General features: G+C 40.9%; 1 protein-coding gene across 2 annotated transcripts in view; it reads right to left on the bottom strand.

The window, feature by feature from the left end:
* LOC132987015 (neuropilin-2-like) overlaps positions 1-9,298 on the bottom strand; it is a 97,771-nt gene extending 88,473 nt beyond the window's left edge. For both annotated transcript variants that reach the window (XM_061053779.1, XM_061053780.1), the window contains exon 1: positions 8,230-9,298. In XM_061053779.1, coding sequence (XP_060909762.1) covers positions 8,230-8,305 — 76 coding nt within the window. In that variant the 5' untranslated portion in view covers positions 8,306-9,298. The remainder of the gene's footprint in view (positions 1-8,229) is intronic.
* Positions 9,299-21,748: the final 12,450 nt, after the last annotated feature.

Raw genomic sequence — 21,748 nt, 5'->3', positions numbered from 1 at the left:
AAGAAAGTGTGTTTCGCCAAGCTAACCACAGAGCTTGTTGTCTTGTTTTGCACATCAACCTTTTATTCACTTGCAATGGCTCCAAATATACTCAAAATAGTTCAGTGCTTCTCGCATTCTCATATCGTGACCTTGTTGGAAACAGGTCCCTGAATTTAACGATCAATAAACTCTCAAAATCAAAGCCTGAGGGGATAAAATGCTAATTTTACCATTGATTTCTTTCATTTCCTACTGCATGCATTTTAAGCAGGATGGCTCAGTTCCAGCATCATGAAACGCTCACAAAAAAAAGCTTCGAGCATTGTTGCATCAAATGGTAGAAACACAGAGATACATTTGTTGTAAAAAGATTTACTTTGGCTCTGGGGATACATGGAACACTGAAAATAACGGGCTAAAATGTCATCTTTGGATCAAAACCAAGGAGCTTTTAGTCACCCAAACCTGGGAAACTTCAGGAGCGGACAGAGAGCGAGAGAGAGAGAGAGGGAGAGAGAAGGAGGCAGAGCAGGATGAAGGAAAGGAAGAGAGTAATGCCAGAACATCTGTCTCACATCATCTGAAAAGAGAAAGTCAGCAGCTCGGTAAAGCCCACTGGACAGAAAATACAACTCTCACCCACACACAAACAGGTGGGGCTGTGCTTTCTCCAGGTGCTCCGCATTAAACCACAGTGGAAAACTACAGAGAGAAAACAAATGTGTGTGTTTGGATGTGTGTAAAACGAAGAGCAAGAAGGCGGAGGATTACAAAGGATATGAGAAACAAAAGGAGTGATGGGAAAAGGAGAGAGAGAAACTAGTCGAAGACTCGTAAATAAAAAAAAAAGAAGGATGAGTGTGCCATACAGTTACAGAACTGACATCAGAACAAGCTTCTTTACTCAGCGGCAAAGACACCGGCTGATCTGTGTGGGGCTTTAGAGAGTAGAGTGAGAATAAGAAAGGATACAGATTAAAGGTCAACGACAGAGAGAGGAGCAGAAGAATGACTGAAGGAGAACTGTGAGAAGCAGAACAGAGACCAAATAGACAAGTCTGACAGAAAAAAAAAAAAAGATTTCTTCAGAGCAGAACATTTTCAGGATGAATAGATTGGGAGAAGTGATGATCCAAGGGCGTTTAGCTTTAACAGGTGATTCATGGTAATCTGGAATAATGAGAATCTGATCTAGTGCCTCAATTAAAAGATCCAAATAATCATTTGTGCCCCTTAAAACCTTAGTTCAACATCACCCGGAAATATTTTAAATTGAAGGTGTTCTGACACATACACAGAACTCCTGAAAATGTTCCTGACATTTTTTAGGTTGAACGCTAACAGCCACTTTTTTCACCCAGATTTGTTCCTACCAGTAAACAGTACAATTTCCATTTGGAGTCAGGGTGAGTCAGGGTGAGCTAAAACAGCAGGAACATATTCAGGGGAATTCACAACAGGCCATTGGGCAGAGGTGACTTCATTGACAATTGACTTTTGCCAATATGTTGTTTCCACTCATTTCTTGATACTCTGAATAAATCCCCTTAAAAGCAGCATGCATATAAAGGTAAAGAACTGTCATCCTAGTTTCTGATTTTTATCTAGAATCGTCTTTTTTTTTTGGTAAGAAAGTCTACCACTATCAGCTACAATCATAGGAGTCATTTAAAGGCCCCTGTATGACTGTTTGCCCTGCTAAGCCGGCGGGCCCCATGTTACTACCTGGTACCTTCAGCTGACAGTGTGTTTATGCATTCCTCTTCAGGTATACCTTAAAACATACCATTAAACATGGGGTCAAGTGCTGTTTGTTAAACCTGAAGATCATTCAGATGACCTTTCTGAAAGTCATTTCAAACTTTCCCTGTTCGTGTTTCTGTTCAGTTCACAGACATTCTCAGAACAAATCTCATCTCTGGCAACGTTAAAAAAGTAATTCCAGCCTTATCTCACGAGCTGCTACTTACACTATAAAACTGTTATCGTCAAAGATAAGTTAAAAAGCCAAGACATAAAAACAATAATGTAATAATGTGCTTTGTTCAACCATATATATATATATATATATATATATATTATATTTTTTTTTTTTTTTTTTTTAACTTGTTCCATGATATAATAAGACTGCCGACCTTTAATCACTAAAAGGTCAGCCTAATATTCTGATCCCATTTCATGGAAAAGATTCTGTGTTGATCACTATTTGGAGTGTAATTTAAGAACGTGAAACAAAAAGAAACGGCAGCCTAGTTAATGGATGGCATCAGACTTTTAAGATATGTATGAATGAAGTAACTCTCACAAGCCCTCTCGTTGGATTTCCAACTGCTGATCTTGATTCTTTTAACCGCACAGAGAACAGGGATGGGAAAACATCGACATGGCATAGACTGACAAAAAAAAAAAAAAGATTTTTTTTTTTTTTTCTAAAACCGAGAGTGGATGAAAGAGTAAAAAGATTTCCCACCGTGACAAAGTGAGGCATAAAGAAGGTGAGGGAGGTTTCTTAATCGGAGCGAGGGAAAACACTGACAGAGGGAGGTGTGGAGAAAGAGACAGAGTGCGCTATTAAAGGAGAGGTGAAGTGCCATGAAAAGAGGAAAACAACGAGATGATTCAGCGTGAAGGGGGAGACAAAGAGGAAAACAACCTGTGGCCTCTCACGGCACTGCTCCGGAGGGACCGCTGAGGACTCACAAGGCTTAGCCTGCACACACAAAAACACACACACACACACACACACACACAACACTTTTTCTGTGTGTGTGAGGGTTTTATAAGAAGTGAGGACAGGCAAATATCCTCATTTGAAGGATTTCCATGATCTTCCCTTCCCTCTGTGGACAGTTTTTTCCAAGTGTATAAAAACACACACACACACACACACACACACACACACACACACACACACACACACAAAAACACACACACACACACAAAAACACACACACACATACACACACAAACACTGATTTCTCCATTCTCCCTAATTACTCCTGCCATTACCAATAAAGACACTGGAATACTAATGACATGATAACTGTAATTAGAACATCCTGCTGGACCCGCTAATTTTCCTGTCCCTTTTTACAGACAAGAGAGAGAGAGAGAGAGAGAGAGAGAAGAGAAGAGGAAGGTTAATTAGCTCAATGTTTATTCGGTCAACGAAGAAACTAGGTTGTTGATGTCAGTAGACTTGCCCCCCTGTTGTTAAACCGCGATTATTCTAATGATGGCAACACTCATGTCCTCTTATTGATTCCAAAATGTTATTTTGTGCATTTGTACACCCCATCATCTGGGTTATTTCAGTATGTTCTCCAGAGAGTCGCTACTGTATTACCAAAATGTGCCGTGAAAAAGAAAAAGAAAATCACCGCAGTCTAAATCACTAGATGAATAAGGATAACCCTTGATCCTTGACCTGCTGAGGAACACCTGCTGCCTGCAAGCTAATTAAAATGAATTCCATTTTGGAGTCTCCAGCAAAGTGTCACCTGCCACACACGTGCTTATTCAGTAGTCAAAGATTTAAATCCAACCATTAGAGTAAAAAGGCAGAACAAAAGTATGAATTTGAGTCGCTCTTAATGACCTCTCAGGGGGGAAACTTTGTACTTCTGTATCAAACTTTCACAGCTACAAACCAATCAGTTACATCCAAACGCTGTGTTTATTTTGCATTTATTTTAATCAGAGTATTTATTAATATGCGTTACCTTGGCCAGAAGCCCAAGTGTGCTTGACAGAGAAGAGGAATAAATCCAGGGCGGGATTACTGCAGGTGGCTCCACTCAACAACTGCTTCACACTCTGCTGCGTCCCTCTTATTCTACTAATGCTCTCTCATGCTCGCCCTCTATTTAACCAACCAAATGCTTTTATTTTCTTGCTCTCTCTCTCTCTCTCTCTCTCTCTCTCTCTCTCTATATATATATATATATATATATATATATATATATATTCCCATTATACTTCAACTCTTGCTTGATTGTTTCATTGTGTTGCTGTGGGACGAAGTCCACAAACACATACTGATGAAACATTTCCTGATGGCCTTTAGTAGGCTATATGTGAATCGTCTCGCTCATCTGATTCTAATAAAGGACCACTCACATGGGGGAAGCATAATCACAGAAAAAACAAGAAGATATGGGAAATACACAAACAAACATGTATGGATGAGCAGATTTCTGAGCCACTAATTGCCCCTTCTTTTTATAGTCAGCTGTATAATAATCTTCTGCTTATACTGAGTGAGCATTAGTTCCCTTTCTCTCGCTCTTCCTTTCTTATTTGATTTATGCTGATGTATTTCTATTTCTGAAGTTTGCTTGCCAATCTTTTTTTGCACCGAGTAATTAAAATGAAAGGAGAAAACAATATCTGCGTTATTCTGGGCTAACAACTGATAGCAAAGTAAAACAGAACAGCTGTGTCAGTTGCACTGAGTCAATTCAATATGTAGTGAGCTATAACCCCATTGTGTGAACAAATGACATGGTTGGTTTGTTTTATTGATTGCCAATTGGAGCCTACAAAGCATCATGACCCAAACTGATGTAACTTTTAATTGTTACAAGATGACCCCATGGGGGAACTTGATGTCTGAATATGTTGCATGAGGGGTTTACAGTGGAGGCTTGAAAAAAACAATGTCTGCATTAGAAAAGTCCTGACACTCTCAACATACACAGTGCCCAACATCATAGCAAAAGTCTACAATAGTTTGATTAATTGATCCATTGGAATTTAATTGATAAATATTTTGACACTTGATGAATGGTTTTAGTGATTTTTCAAGCAAAACTGTCAAACATTCGCTGGCTGCAGCATCTTGGGGGGGTAATCATCGGCTGCTTTTTGTCATTTTGCAAAGTGTTGGTTTGACAAAAGACGCAAACTGAAGATGTAGCTTTGGGTTTTAGGAAAATTCAGTACAATGTTTTAGCAGTTCTCTGACATTCTACAGAAAAAAATGATCATCCTCAGTGGTATAGACAGGTATACCGACTAATCCCACTTATTTTTCAGTTCTCCATATGTATACCCACTTCTAAATCTCCTCTGGTTCACTATTCAGTAATAAGCTGCCATTTTTTTCCCTATGATAGTCTCTTAATTGGCTAGTACGGACTAACTAAATAAGCAAGAGCAGTCTTATGTCACTGTTTATAACAGAGGAAAATAAATAAAAACACCCATTTCTTTAGGCACCACTACACCACTGACAACTCCATAAATTGTATTATGATAAGAGGATTTCTTGAAAATATAATCGCTGCAGTGGTCTAAGGCCTTCTTTTTAACCCAATGACCCAAGTGCTCTTGATTCATGATCAACCAAAACACAATCATTTGAATAACTCGTGAACTTTAAACTCTACCAAAGTTTGGTAAGTTCTCTGCATGTGGCTTAAGTTGTTGACTGTCTCCCTACAAAACCAGGACAAGAAATGTTTCCCCCTGTGTTTCAGACTTTTTAAGCCACACTGGATTTGTTGGAGACATCAAAAGTAGTCCCACAAACCAGTCCTTAGCGCGTACCTGTGGGCAATTCACCCCACTGCTAGATAACTCGTCGCACTGTGCATCACAGTGAGCCTGTTTCATCATCCAGCATCTTTCAGCTGAGACACTATAGAAGCAGACAGCGGGTCTTGAGTGGCCAATTACGTCCGTTTATCTCCCTTCCAGGCACAGCTGTGATCAAACGGAATAAAGAAACAGGATCAAACAGCGCGGCTAAAAAAAAAAATCATTCTTCCGTTTCGTTCGCTTCTTCTTGCAGCTTCCCTCTGCCCGTTTCTGTCTCTGTTGCTTCCTCCCCCCGCTGCACTTCCATCCCTCCCTCCTGTCTCTCTCTATATACACACTTCTCCGCCCCACTATGCTTTTCTTGCTCATCTCTCCGGAGACAACGGAGCAGAGGCATCTGTAAAAGTTTATTGCTGAGGAAGCTTGATCCTGCAGAACGTACTGCTGAGCATGTGTGGTTCTCAGTGAACCAGTGGGGAGACCTCAAACACGGCTTGAGGGAGTCCCCAGAAAAAAATGAAGGTTCATCTTTGTCAACAGAAACTCTGTTAATCGAAGAATAGCTTTATATCAACAAGTCCTCGCGAAAATGCATCTACTTTGCCAGTGCTTCAGAAATGACCAACATTTGTGATATAAATATAGTCTCTTGTTCAAAGTGAAACTTTTTTTTACCCTGAACACTATGACGTCTCTTTAAGTCATGACTCTGCAATGCAACCTCAGCATCTCAACACGGGCCTCTTTATGTTGCTGATCAGTTAACCAGTTGTTATCCGTCTCAGGCAGTCTTGGAGTATAATCTACAAAGCGTCAGCACGTAAGTGTATCTTCTCTCATTAGATTGAAGGCGGGATGTAAAGAATGCCTCCCCTGTGCTCTCTGTGTGCACTGTTTTTCTCCAAAACAGCTTTTGGCAGACCGGCCACTCAATCCAAGTCATGAGATCTGCAAAAGCCCCGGTCAGTCTCCTGAATACCTTCAATTAATAAAACCTAGAATACCACCAACTCCTTCAAAGTTTCCCTTTCTCACTCCGTGATTAACACATTTTTAATAAAAACCCTTTACAACAAACTTCTTAAAGCAGAACACACGCCTCTAAATCATATTAGAAATAGTCCAAGATGTATTTATTTCTTTAATTATTTTTTTATTCATTTTTCACCTTCAGACAAAGTTGAATAAGAATAAAAGTTTGAACTCAAAGTGCTAAGCAGCCTTAGTTTCTTATTATAAAGCATATTTGTTGTTCTTCATCAGCGTGTCATTGGATGAGACGCTTTGAGTTAACGTCAACGCACACCTCGATTGAGAGAATTAGTGACTTGACCTGGAGGGACCACAGGTGTGTTGTAGCCATACGGATTAAAATACGTCTCTACTCGTGCAGCTGGGATGCTCAGCGCCTGAACGGGGGTTATCCAGTTTCCTGTTCTGCAATTTGCGAAAAGGTTTCTTTTACGCGCACCAAAAACCTTCAAAGACAAGCGTTAAACGCGTTACACCAGCGTGATGAGCCTTTCCATTTCCCTTAAATTCAGTGTTAATAGCGTAACTTAAACTTATTTTCACGTCACCGCTGCTGATGTGTTTTTAGCCAGCACCAAACCACACCGCGCGCACGGACTTGGGAAATAACAGACCTCCGCAACCTCCGTGGTTGAAGGCTCGATAGAGTGCGACCTCCGTGCCTCTGCAGCTCCAGTGCTGCCCACCCGGTAGACGGAGACAGTAGCACGGACAGATTCCCCGCAACCTCTTCACACAACTGACAAACGGGAAGCGCTGCTGCATGCATATGTCCGAATATATATAAAGCTATAATCTTTCCATGTATGTGATAAAACGACCGCATAATGTCACAGAATGGGGTGTAATGTGTGCGTAAAAGTCATTTGAATTACATTTCTCACTACCTTACAGACCTCTCACACTGACATTAGTCCCGGTAGGAATAATATAGAAACATGAGAGAGTTTCCCGCTTATTGAAGAGCTCTCCTGAGAACAATCATTGATTAAACTGCAGATTAAAAATCCACAGCGTATGGTTAAAATGTTTGTCAAGATGACAAAAATCAATATTGAAACTAAGCCAACATCCCAACGTCCTACAGTTATTATAGGAGGGATAGAAACAACCCGCTGAGATGGAAAGAAAGATGCTACCTAAATGTAAAATCATGTTAGAAAGTTGTCTACATTTAGAAACGGCCACGCAAGTCTCGCGCATTTGGTCCACAAGGATGATTAAATGAGTTTGTTTGACAAAATCGGAGCGGATTTCGTTTTCAATGACTGCTTGTTATAAGTTTACTCACTTTTTTTTAATTTTTTTATCTTCACCTCTGTAGCCGACCGAGCGTGACGGGTCGATGCTGCAGAGCTGAAAGAGGACAGGGCATCCTGCAGCAGGAATCTCCCTCCTAAACGTGCTTAAACTGAGATAATCAATCAGCAGCGTCGGTGTCAACGCGTGATCTAGATGTAAGTGAAAGCTGCGGATGTAAGTGCAATCTTAACATGCTTCAAGTGAATGTTTCACTATACCGCCACATTTATAACGCGTTTTGTTTAACGGGGGATAATCGTCTCTTATGCAGTCTTGTGATATGGATTAGGTGGACAAAGAGCGGGTTAATTCCAATTTATCACCTAGGCGTGAAAGAGTGATTTGAGTGGGCAGCAAAAGTGTCAAACTTACCTCCTTCCTGTGTTTTGACTGCTGAAGGCAAGAGAAAAGCCAGTACACATCCACATAACCAAATGAATAAATCCATTTTTTCCTTCTGATGTGAAGAAAGGAAACACTTCTTCTTCTTCTTCTTCTTCTTCTCCTCTGTGTTTTTATTTTGTTTATTTGAGGCAAAGCTGCAGTCCAAAGTCCACCTCTCCTCTCTTTTTCCACAGTTCTGTGTTTCTCTGAAGCGTGACACAAGTAGTCCCCGCAATCCACCAGAAACGCCGGGTAGCGTTCACTGGTCTTTCCAGGAATATTTGTCTTGTCAAACACAGTACACGCTGCGTCTTGAGTAGAAACTAATCTGCGTAGATTCTTCTGAAATCAGCGCAATTTTCACTCTAAGCACAATATTGAAGCCTCAAAATCCATTGCGGTGCGCACAGTCGGGAGCCCCTGTCAGTCATAACGCGCGTGGGAATACAAACCTCGTTGACACACTCCTTGACGGACTAAGTCTCAAATTAAGAAAAAGTAAAAGAACCCCGTTGGAAAAAAAAACAGGAACAAACAGAAACATGTGCGAAAAAGCATTAAGCTTAAAAAGCCAATAAAAAAAAGTGTCACGAGTTTCCTCCTCTCGACAAAATATCCAAAAAATCTTCTTCTCTGGCTCTTTTAACCAATATGCACATCTACATGGTAAGAACACATGTGATTAAAAGTTGAAAAATATTTTCCCATCGATTGTCCTCTATGTGTGGGTATAATTGTCCCGATAACACTGCGTTCTTGCGCAAAATATATTAAAAAAAAAAGATCTCTTGGAAGAGGCAGCTCCGGCGTGCGTAAAACTGATCGAGTGAAAATAAACGTGCAGCCTCTCCGCTCTGCTCCGGCAAACTGTGCGTTTCTTTGCATAAACGCGCTCTGCTATGCCCGTTTGCTCTCTCTCACTCCTTGACGCTGACTGTATGTCTCTCTCTCTCTCTCTCTCTCTCTCTCTCTCTCTCTCCCTCGTTCGCTTTCCCGGCAGCTCCGGCAGTGCGCTCCTTCCCCTCCTATCTCCGCCGGGTTTGTGGCAGCGAGCAGGACTGCTCACTCAGTCCCCAGTCTCCGTGTGCGTGCACGCTGTGCGCGCGAGCCTGTATCGGATTACAGTAGGCACCTCGGCCCGCCTCCGTATAGCCCCTCACTGATTAAAGAGCAGTTCATCTCCCACTCACACCTCACTCTCTCTCTATCTCCCTTATTTTTGGCCTCACCCTCTTTTACCTTTCCTCCTTCCATCTGATTCATTTAAAACATATATCTGTCCATCTTTCTGACATTTTCCTCTCCCCTTCTTCCTTTCTTTATCTACATTTTTTCCCTCTCCATCTCTTTTGTTCTCCCTTTACCTTTCTCTGGTAAAAAAAAAAGAAAAATAGATGGAGGTGGAGAGAAGAAAGGCAGAACACATGGGAAGAACAGGCCTACAGCACAGTTTTATGTGCTTTGTAGTGCTGGGAGCTTTAAAAGGAACCTGCTGCTGGTTTACAGCATTAGTGCGGAAACAAAGGACATGTGCAAGTATAATTAAAGTGAATGGAATCTAATAGGTAGTCAGTCTCCAAAAATAACCTATTAATAACCCTTAATTTACTTAAAGAGAAACATTAGTGTTGGCTTTCTGTGAAAAAGACACATTTACTTATCATGCAGAGCGGCCATCATGGTATTAATGGTTGAGCTCTTGAATGCAGAATTTCTCTCTCTATCACAAACACACACACACACACACACACACACACACACACACACACACACACAAACACACACACACAAACACACACGCACACACACACACAAACACACATTGCCGAAAATGCTGTTAAACAAGGTCAGTGACAAACAGGGGAGAAGGATATAACAGCAAGCCATGCTGACACACACATATACACATACACACACACACACACACACACACACACACACACACACACACACACATCACAATTAAACCTGTTTGCAGACATGGACATGTGGTGACACACACACAGAAACGGGGTTGCATTTTAAACAGGGATTTACATTTACAAGGAAAAATGCATTTCTGGACACCTGCTGTATATACCCATGACACTTATTCACGCTCTTTTCACTCTCACTCTCTCACAGTAGCATAAAACAGGCTAGAAGTCAGAAGGAGGTGTGTTTTAGGGCCTGTGAGCAACACCAAAGCTTGTGGTCAGAAAAAACGAACCCAATCCTGGCTCTTACGTTGCCTTCCCAGGACACACCCTGCACACATTAACACACACATGCACAACCATCCAGGCCATAATGACACAGCTGAACTCACCATGGACCGCGCAGTATAAATGGCGTTGTGCACCGTGTTATCTCGTGGGAAGAAAACCCCTTTGAAACCTCTTTTTGTTTTATGACAGGGGAGAAAGTCACACGATTGCTGATGGAGCTTCTTCTTTTTTTTTAACATCATGTGGCAATTATTTATAGAGCCTTGAACGTTCTGAGCCAAGCTTTCTGTGAGAACAGGATCACTGAGTCAGACCCAGCAAAAGGGTTCCTGGTCAGTTTGACTTTTACTGTAATGCTCTAACGTTTACCAGCATGCAAATAATTCACTGGTCCGAGTTCAGGACAGTGACATGTGACGCACATGCATGCACAGATACACACCATCAAACTGTCACTTAAGATGTTTCCTTACGTCTCTGGTGGTCTGAAAGTGTTAAGTTCTTTTTCCATGACAGCTCTCTGCAGATCTGTGTGTAATAGAAAGAGAGAGAGCTGTCACCCTACTGGTGGGTCCCCTCTAGTCGTATGACCCCTGTAACCTGTCCCTCTCCCCCCCTCTCGCTCGCCTCGTCCTGTTTCTCTCCCCTAAATCTAAACCCAGCTCGGTCAACAGGGATCCGTCTAAAAGAGCAATGTTACATTTCCCTGAGCATAAAGTGCCCAAGATTTTGTTCTCTGATTGATAGAGTTTAGGTAGATGCCGATCAGCAAATCGTATCATTTCTTGTACCTACTTTTTATTAATCAAAAGAGTGGTATTCAGTCCATCAACTTCAATAATGGAAATATTTTTAAAGTTCAAATACAAGGGAACAGAGCTGGCTGAATGCAAAACAAAAGTTTCTTCAATCTTAGAATCCACATATTGGCCCGGGAGACTTTTGACAAGGAAATGAAGCAGTAACCTCTGCGGATTATTCTGAATTCAAACCAACCCACCACATGGACCCAAGCCTTCTGGACTTTCCCTTTGCACATTCTTCTGTACTAGCAACATTATGTTGTGAAACTAGGATATGCTAATCTGACACCTTTTCTGCTTGCTAAGCAGTGGATATGGTTTCCCAGAAGTTACCTCTAACATCACTGTGGATCTTGTTTTAGGGAAACATCTATACATGCTGCAGAGAAAATCACACAGCTTCTACCAAACTTGATACCAGTCTTTTCATTCGTTTCATGAGGCAATACAGTGATCAAATATATTTCAGGAAGTCTAATTTAGAAAAGTATGAACTATATTTGAAGGTTTATGAGCCTACAAAACGGCAAGAAGACAACTCTTAATAACTTCTACTCTTGGACAGAACGTTCAACATTTCAAAGTTATCATCAGGAAGAAATAAAAGCATGTCAATTATGAGGTGAACAACCAAACGTTATCTAACAAATATGAGCCATTGCTTCCTTTTGCTGGTTAAAAACATTTCATCAGGCAACCCTGCATTTAGTGCGTTAACAGTTTAAAACTTTGCCAGGTATGCAGGACTTCATAAAGACCAGTAACACCGTTGTAAGGCCTGAATTCGCTTGAAAATGTATTTTAATTAATTTCACCTGAGGCAAATACCATATTAAACAAATTTCATGTAAAAAAAAAAATGAAAATAGAAAAACCTCTCACATCCAATTCTTAAGACAGGTGTGTAGGAGAGCTATGTGTCTGTCAAAAACTTAAAGGTAAACTCCTGCAACACTGTCTCTAACTTGCAAACAAACTTTTATTGGCAGCGTTTTGTACTAGACCTTCATCAGGCTTTATCAATCAACTCAATCAATCAACTTTTATTTGTATAGCGTCAGCTCATAACAAGTGTTATCTCGAGACACTTTACAAGAAGCAGGTAAAATACCTTACTCATTGTCTGTTAACATTACAAAAGAGCAGGTAAAAAGACCTTACTCATTGTTATGTTACAAAAAGCAGGTAAAAGACCTTACTTATTGTTATGTTACAAAAAGCAGGTAAAAGACCGTACTCATTGTTATGTTACAAAAAGCAGGTAAAAAGACCTTACTTATTGTTATGTTACAAAAAGCAGGTAAAAAGACCTTACTTATTGTTATGTTACAAAGATCCGGCCTATCCATCATGAGCACTTTAGCAAAGCAGCAAAAGTTACAGTGGTAAGAAAAAACTGCTTTATTAAAAGGCAGAAATCTTCGGCCGGATCCCCGGCTCATGACGAAACAGTCTTCACAGGCCTAGACTACGCCGGGCTTGGAAAGGGATAGGGGGAGAGATGGGATAAGATGCAGGAAGAGGGATAGAGAGCAAGGGGGTGGGGGGAGGTAGACCGTCCATCAGCAATCCGGTGGGGAGGGGAGGGGGTGTGGGGGGGTTGTTCTGGCAGGCCGCCAACCCACGATCCACTACACTAACAGTTTGTTAAAATGGGCAGGACATAAGTGACTAAAAGTGGTTATATATCAAAACAATTGAAGAACAAATTACAAATTTAACTGTTTTTTTCATTTTGGATTACACTCTACCTGCAGCCACCATGATGCAATCATATTTATAAGAAACAGGGACGCCAGGGGGTTTAACATCAAGTGTCATAAAACACCTTTTTTAAAAGCAGTCCTGTGTCCGACCATTACCGTCCAAGACAACAGCCTGACATTTACAACAACTTCCTGCTGATATTTGCCAGCTGTGTGGAGGCGAGAAAGGAGGCTTCTCTCTCTTCTTTCTGAAATAAGTATTCTTTTCCTTTTGAATGTGAACTACCAAGTGCAACACTTTGAATGCCTGCAGGAGGAACAGTTTAAAAAGCCTTCATTCTTTTTTCTATATTTAATCAATACTGTGCCTCTGCTGTTACTCAATACTAACTGCCAGATTTTCAAAAGGCTGCATGACCCGCTGTGTGCCAAAAATGGTTTTATTTCTTTACTGGAGCTCTACCTTACGCAGCTGGGTTCAGTCATTGCATGAAGAGAAGTAAAATATAGGTGCAGTCATATAAAAACAGTCTTGAGAGAGTGTGTGTGTGTGTTGCAACAGAGCTGTGAAACCAGTAGAGGGTAAGGTGATCCGTGCTCTGCGTCAGGGGAAGAACTTGTCTGCTGGCCTGTCGACATGCACTTCAGGCCCTGTCTGCACATTGCCAACACACTGCGTCCTCAATCACACTCTCTCGGTCAGTCAATTTGATGGATTATTTTATTGATTTATTGATCAAATTTTTCAGCTTTTTTCAGTTTTTCAGCTCTTCGTTGTTTATCGCTGATTTTTGCAACATGTTCTAACTTTGTTTTCCGTTACAATTCATTTTATTTTACTTGTTTTTCTTTTCTCCATTAATGTCTACTTGTTTACATAGTTGTTGTTATTGTTATTTTGTTCTTCCTTTCCTGTCATCTGCTCTCCTAATTGTGACTTTCAACTCTCTTTCCCCCGCGTTCCTTCCCTCCAGGGGCAAAGTCAGATTCTCTTTTGGGAGTTAAGCAATGTAAACCAACTACTCTGAGACCTCCCACGGATGAGGCTCTAATTATTTTTCTTTTTTTTTGAATCAGTTATATCAATAACAACCCCAAAAAAATCCTTCTGAAAGGCCACTGGAAATAAGGTCAGAATGGGCTACGGAAACTAACAATTAAACAATATGGCTGCACTCCTGAGAACTACTGTAAAAGTGTGTTGTTCACACATGCACCTCACAGCGGGACAGTATCTGTGCCTGACACAGAAATGGTGAATGAAGGAACAGAATCTGAGGCTTTGATAAACATTTTTGCCTTTATATCAATGCTACTTGTAGTTCAACATATTTAATGTATCAACATAAAAACAGAAAAGATAATGAACTAGCTTAATTACCTGAACAGAGATCACACCGGTCATGCACTGGTTACATGCTAGTGGCAGGATATAAGCGATAGACTGTATAAAACATTGACGTAGTCTCAGTGACGTCATCCCATTGTTTCTGAAGTGGAATTTTGAAGACCATTGATGGCGGTTGCCAAATTGGAAATGCTGGCTCAAACGAACTTTTGGGTAAACCTAGTTACTAGAAAATGGGTGGAGCTGAGGAAGCCTCAACCAATCCTTTACTCACTTGACAAACAGCTACATGACGCCCGGCCATCAGACAGATCAGCCACACCCCTAAATATGAATAACTTTTATCCTTAAAGAAATCATATCGGATGAGTTATAAAAAGAATTCAACCCCAAGACAGTGTGTGTCCATGAAGAAATTAGCTTAGACCAGATTCGCCTTTAACCAGGCTGTACATTTTTTTCTTCTTTTTATTTGCAGCCAGCCTCAAGTGGACATTTGTGGAACTGCAGGTGTAATTTTTCAACACTGGAGGTCGCAGCTTCATATAAAGGTCATCTTTCCCTCCCACTTGCCCGGAGTTAATTTGCCCTCTGTGTTCTCATGTCTCCCCTCGACTTCATACAAAAAGTTTACTCATGCGCTCGGCAGGAACCATTCCACATAAAGTTGGGGTTAAAAATGTGGCCGTTTGCATTCACACATGCAACTCACCATGTGCATCAATCATTTAACTAATTAATTTTCAATGCACATAGATCCTCCTTTATCCACTAATGTGCATTTTATATCACTGTTAACAAAGAGCATGTGTGTCTGTCAGATGTATAAGCTCAACAATGTTAGAACATCCAAAGTAATCCGTGCGTAACACAAAAATGTTACAAGCCCACAAAGATTTCTCCTGTTCCTCCTGATTTCCACTTCTACCCCTGCCTGCTTCTCTCCCTCCATCCGTCTTGGAAGTTAATGGCACATGGAGAATGTGGTGATCTCAGAGGGACCAGCAGCTCCGTGTCCATCAACTTCTCCTCACGTCTGGGCATATGTGCGTGTCTGTCTGTGGCTATGAATAAATGTTTTTGTATGCGCCTGCATGTCAGAGAGTTAAAAGATGTCTGAGTGCAAAGATCAACGCTTTCTTTAGTGTATTAGACTTTTCTTTTCTATTTTACCTTTGTGAGTGTGCAGTGTCAACCCGTTGGGACCTCCAGACTCCGGGGTTCCTGGAAGGTATGTGTTCGGTCAAGTCATTCACCACTGACAAATTTCCTTCTCACAGATTGCATTTCTACCTCTCTTCTCTTAAAACAGCAATGTCCTAAATGTTTAGTAACTTAAATAATATATAGGTTATATTTTATAATAGCATTCAAATAGCTATATAAAATAAAACCATTTACACATCTCACCCTTCCGCTGACCCACAGCTATCAAAGTGTCTCACAAACAGACACATTTACACACAGAGAATAAATATTTATGTGTGCATACATCACCCATGGACTGACCATATTTATCTGTTGTGCGGAAGATATTTCATCTCCAGTGTTGGTACACAAGCACTGAAAACACTCAGTAATGCAAACACACACACACACACACACACACACACACACTCACACACACACACACACACACACACACATACTCACACACTCCCTGTGGCCTCATCAATAAGCTATATTACTGAGCAGGTCTTACGGGAAGCCACAGTAAATTAGTGTGTCAACAGTTAACATGGACTGCACTGACATACTCATTTAGTGGTGGAGCAGAGCTGAGACATGCTGCAGACACACACACACACACACACACACACACACACACACACACACACACGCACACACACCCACACACACGTTCACACAAACACACACAGTCACACAGCAGAGTACAGATATGGACACACAGATCTGTGAAGACTTACACACATGCAGTGATGCACACTTATGCAGACACATACCCACATTGACGTGTTAAAATAGTCACACAAACACACACACACACACACACACACACACATAGAACAAAATCTGCATATACTGTATGCACATCCTGAAAATATACATTCTTTCTGCATTTACCTGTATATTACATTTACACGTTTCTGAAGATATTAGTTCTTAATGTGTATTTTTGTGTGCATATGTGTGTGTGTGTGTGTGTGTGTCGTGATGACACTTCATACTATGTCCATGTGTATGAGTGTGTGTGTCTCCATGTGGGCGCACAACTGAGTGGTGATAATCACAGTACAGCCTGTGGAGACTGCAGGGAGTCCACTCAGCTATTAGCAAGGACACAGAGGTGATAGAGAGAGACAAATACACACAGAGACACACACGCGCACACACACAGAGGCACAGACGCTCACTGAATCATAGACACATACAAACAAGCGGTGTCCAGGGATCACAGCATGCTGTCAGGGCCGAGCACACTATGCGAAAAATGTCTGTTCCTTCTAATAACTTAACTTTTTTTCTCAACTTTCTTTTTTTTTGTACCAGTCTGTGTTTTTTTTCCCTAGCTTTTCTATTCTCTCTCATACATTTCTCTTCTTTCTTCCTGCGTTTGGTCCTCTTTCATCCTGACCCTTTTACTTGGCTCCCCTGTGCTTGACTTTCTTGTTAACTGCTCTCTTTTAACATCATCTTTTTCCTCTTGCCCTCCTCTCTGTCTCGTCTCTCTTTTTCTCTGTGTTTGTCGATACGGATGTCCTCTCTGGATGTTTGACTCAGCAGGTAGTACAGAAGCAGCAGTTAGCAGCTTGTGCCTCATTGCCACAGCACAGCCGGCTCAAGTCGACCTCACTAGACTCGAGTCTCTTGTACTTGACTTTTCTCGGTTTTCCAAAGTACCTGGTATGTGGTCCTCTTTTGGTATCAACTTGGCCGAGGTTCAGAAGTAAGAATCTAAGTCGTTTATAAAAGGTGCTGGTAAAACACTGCAGACCACCTATTGGTGAAAGAGAACACAGGTAACCATGCACAGCTCTGCCAACCACTCAGTGGTTTGACTAAACCAGCATGCACATTTTAATCATAAAAGTTTTGTATTTATCTAAGTTAAAAGTTTGAGTTCTATGAGAAAATTGTAGGACAACAAGCTCATTTCAGTTCCTGTTTGCACAGACCTTCTCACCACGTGAAAGTTTGGTGGAGTGTTGTGGACTGCTGTTACTTTGCAAAGATTGAAAAATCTGATATACAATATCATATAGGAGGCACATTTTAATGTGACTTACCATGCAAAAAAATATGAAAAAAACAACAACATGCGTTTGTGTTGCATTGACAATATAAATGCAGTCAACACATTGAAATCCGATAAAGTTGCTATGCCACTCAGCTCAGAAACCAGACATTAATCGTTTCAGAAGAAAATAATCTGCATTTGTGTCAGGCAAATGTCAGGCTCTGCAAAGATGTCAAACTGTTTTTGTAAAGTCTTGAATTAAAATGCTTTTGGAGTAGATATCAAACTGATATTAGTCTTATTCCAGGGGAATACAATATGAGTATTGATAACCAGAAGCTCAGGGTCATATGCCCAGTGTAAATGATCTTTAAGACTAGATTTTGAATGGAACGTATCCTCTCAGTGCAGTTGTTTGACACATTAAAAGAAGATATGCAGGAAGGGAGCTGGGAGAGGAGTATCATTTTTTGTACCTTTTTCTGTGAGAAATGGCTCAAGTGTTCTTTAAATTCTCATGTCAAACAATCAGCTCTGTGTTGGCAGGCATTGTGCATTTGAAGTCAGACAGAAAACTATAGCTATGCAGGCTCTCTCTACATCGCATCTATACCCATACTGCCAGTTTTCAAACATTAGAAGAAACACCAAAATGTTCTACTGATGTATTATACCAATGTAATGTGATAGAATATATGCAGCCTGATCATTGATCTCTTGACTTTCTGAGAACTTCTTCCACTAAAAAAGTCTTCATCTATTTTTACTTTTCTCTTATTTGTATCACCTTTAAATCATCTTAGAGTCATTTGATGTTTTCAACATGCTGTATGTGTTGTACTGTGTTATTTTTTGCAGAATGGCATCAGTAAACAAGCAAAAAAAGTTTGAAGGAATTGGGTGCAACTTTAAACATTAAACTAAGAATGGACTTTTGGGTATGTATTGGCAATATGCCTGGCATAAAGTGCGAGTTTGAGGATTTGTAATCCCTGTTTTGACGTTTCACAGCGACATGGTTTGGGTGTGACAGCTGAGGTGTTTTGTTTAGTACCATCAGTCACTGTCTGACAAGAAATACAGCTTGCATTTAAAAGAAATGGGGTGAGGGGAGAAACCCCCTTTCACGCCCTTCCATCTCACTTCCCCTTTCATCCCCATCTTTTGTTTTCTTCTGTCTTTTATTATTCTAACTTCAGATCAGTTCATTAGTCGCCCCATTCTTCTCCTTTTAAGGCCCAATCAGGAGAATTTGAGTAATTGGAACTAACTGTACTTTAGTGTATGGGAAACACACACGCAGAGACACACAGTTTTCACGATCCACTACCTTTCAATCACAGACAGTACAGTCATATGTATGGGGGGTATTGTAAGGGAGAAACAAAAGACAGACCTGTTTATGGGCAGGTCACTCAACTGTAACACAGAGAAGCACGGGTCACTGGTCACTAGTATGTAGTACACATATTTAGACACACACACACACACACACACACACACACACACACACACACACACACACACACACACACAACCACACAAACACACATGTACTTTTGGTGACAGGAAGCAGAGCATCTTTACATTCTTCTCTGTCTAATGATAGTATCAATAACATAAGCCTGAGGGAGGTGTGTGTGTGTGTGTGTGTGTGTGTGTGTGTGTGTGTGTGTGTGTGTGCGTGTGTGTGTGTGTGGTGTTTGGTGAGTGCATCCTTGAGGCTGTGGAGAGAACATTATCAGTGTTTTTCTTTGCGGGGGGGGGGGGGGGGGGGGGGGGTCCCATGTTGTTTTAGATGAGATAAACTGATAGGATTATCAGTAATGGCCTAATCACACAGACGACACCAACACTGACACAAAGACACACACTCACACAAATGCAGAGACGGGTTGATCTCTGATCTCTGATAAGACTCCGGGTCACAAAACCTAACACTGATAAAGTGGCCTCGGACCCCTCAGAGGGTTGATAACAGCGACTGCGTCAGTGTGTTTGTGTTAGACTTCTTGTGATGTAACAGCATAAAGCTTCCCTTTGTCTTTCTCACTTATTCCTCTCTCCACTTGTCTTAAATTCAATATTTTACTTACATCCATTCACAGCCTCCTTCCCTACTAGCTGAAATAAGCCTCTGTCACACATATTCTCGTACTCTTTCTAGATTGTTTCAGCAGATTTGGTCCTTTTTTAAGGAACTCCCCCCTCCATGCACATACACCTCACACCTCACAGCGGGAGATTATCTGATGTGCTGGCACAACTCGATATATACTCCATTTGGTTTAGGTCGGGAGGGTGTGACTGTTTCTGTGTTAATGTCACTACAACATCTATGAGGATGTTTCTGCAATACAAACAAAACAGTAGAAAGTGATGACTTTACAGCCTGTAGAAACCCAAATGCACAATAAGCTTCTTACTATGTTATTTGTGATCTTGTGATCATAATATCAACTCTCTCTTAAAGTATTAGAGATGACCCTCTAGCCTTTTTATTTTATTTTGTCATTTAAGTTTTTGAAAACTGTCTGACATTGGGTTTGAAGTAGGCGAGGTTATTTCGGTGATTCATTACAGTATAATTTTCATGAAATATCACACGCATGTCCTACACGATCCATTCAGTTATTAATGTTTATTTTCATTAACATTTTTGTAGATGCTTAATGAAAGTTAACATTTTATATGAACTTCTAATATTTCAAGTCCAGTTTCCAGAGGATTTAAAGATCATTGTAATCAATGAGACTTACGTTACACATCATTATCTTAGGGTCAGGCAGGGGAAAGTCTTCATGAAGTGTGGGGTGGGGGGTGGGGGGTGGGGGGGTAGATTTGTCCGCTTGCGTTTGTGCATGCATCCAACACAGACAATGTTGGGAATTTTCAGGAGTGCAGAGCTATGTGAAAGGGGCTACTTGCTCAACCCCACTGTTTTCGTCTTCCCCTACTTTTTCCTCACTTCCTTTATTCCCTGCATTCATTCTTTTGTTTATATTTATCTGGAAGTGAAAGACATGTTGTGTTCCCTCACTACTTCCCCAATACCCTCTGTATGCTAATGGTGACTGTAAACACCTTGAAGGGTTCTGGCTGTTTTCTTAGTTTGTAATTAAGGGAAACAATAGTCGATTCTGCACAAGCACACACATGCACACACACAGACACACACACACATAGAGAATCAGGTTTAGACCACAGTAGGGTTCCAATAAGTGAATTAAACACAGGTATTTCTAAGATTGTTTGGAGCTTGTTTTGTGTACCTGGAGACTTGTAGTTGTAGAGATCATGTTTGGGTTAGCAGGGGGAAAATATGAACATAATAGAAAGAAAAGAGAAACACTCAAACATAGCTGACTTCCATTGAGCCTACACTGTTCACACAGCTCATTTTCAAGCTCTTCTGAAGCTCACATACAGTACGGGTGACATTTCCGTCTCCTATAGGGGACTGAAATGGAAAATATTTTGACCTTTATGCAACCATACTTAAAGGATTGGAGGGAAGGATTGGCAGTAGGAGGAGTGCGACGTGATGGAGGGCTGGCAGAAGAGAGGGATGATGGAGAAATGGCCTGGCTGCACAGGAGTGAAGGAGACTGAAAGGAATATTGGACTTAGCCGTGTTATGATTGAAAATAACAATGCATTAAAAAAAAAAAAAAAAAAGGCCACTTTGGTGGGGTATAGTGTTGCTAAAGGTACCAGGGAGAAGTTGAAATTGAAAAGAGAAAGTCCAGTTCCGTAATACACCCGTGAGGTTAAAGGTTTATCAGAAGCCAAAAACACAGCACAGCAGTTTATAATATTTGTGAGATACAATTTTTACAGTTAAGGCAACTTTTCACGGCTAGCATTTAATCCGTCATCTCACATTTTGCAAGGTTACATGATGAGATTTACTCCCAGGAAATGTGGGCTGGCAGGTTGCTTTGTTGCCACAAAAGTTGAGCCAAGTTTTTACACAAAGGCAGCACATCCATAACCGCGTTATCAGACGCTCCGCTTGATCATGGGATATAGTCGGACATTAGGTAATCTTGAAGACTATGTCTGCTAAATAAATTGGAAGAATTTATTCAGAAGATTATCAAAAAAAAATATTTGAAAACACTCAGAAGTCTCTTCACACTGTGATAGTTTTATCAGTATCTGAATAGCCTTACCATGCATGTCTCACTTACAGTTTGTCACCTTAGGATCTCTCTCTCTCTCTAAGCGTCTTTGTAATCAAC

Source organism: Labrus mixtus, chromosome 13, assembly GCF_963584025.1.
Source record: "Labrus mixtus chromosome 13, fLabMix1.1, whole genome shotgun sequence".
Taxonomy (NCBI): Eukaryota; Metazoa; Chordata; class Actinopteri; order Labriformes; family Labridae; genus Labrus; species Labrus mixtus.
This window is presented reverse-complemented; position numbering and strand designations above follow the sequence as displayed.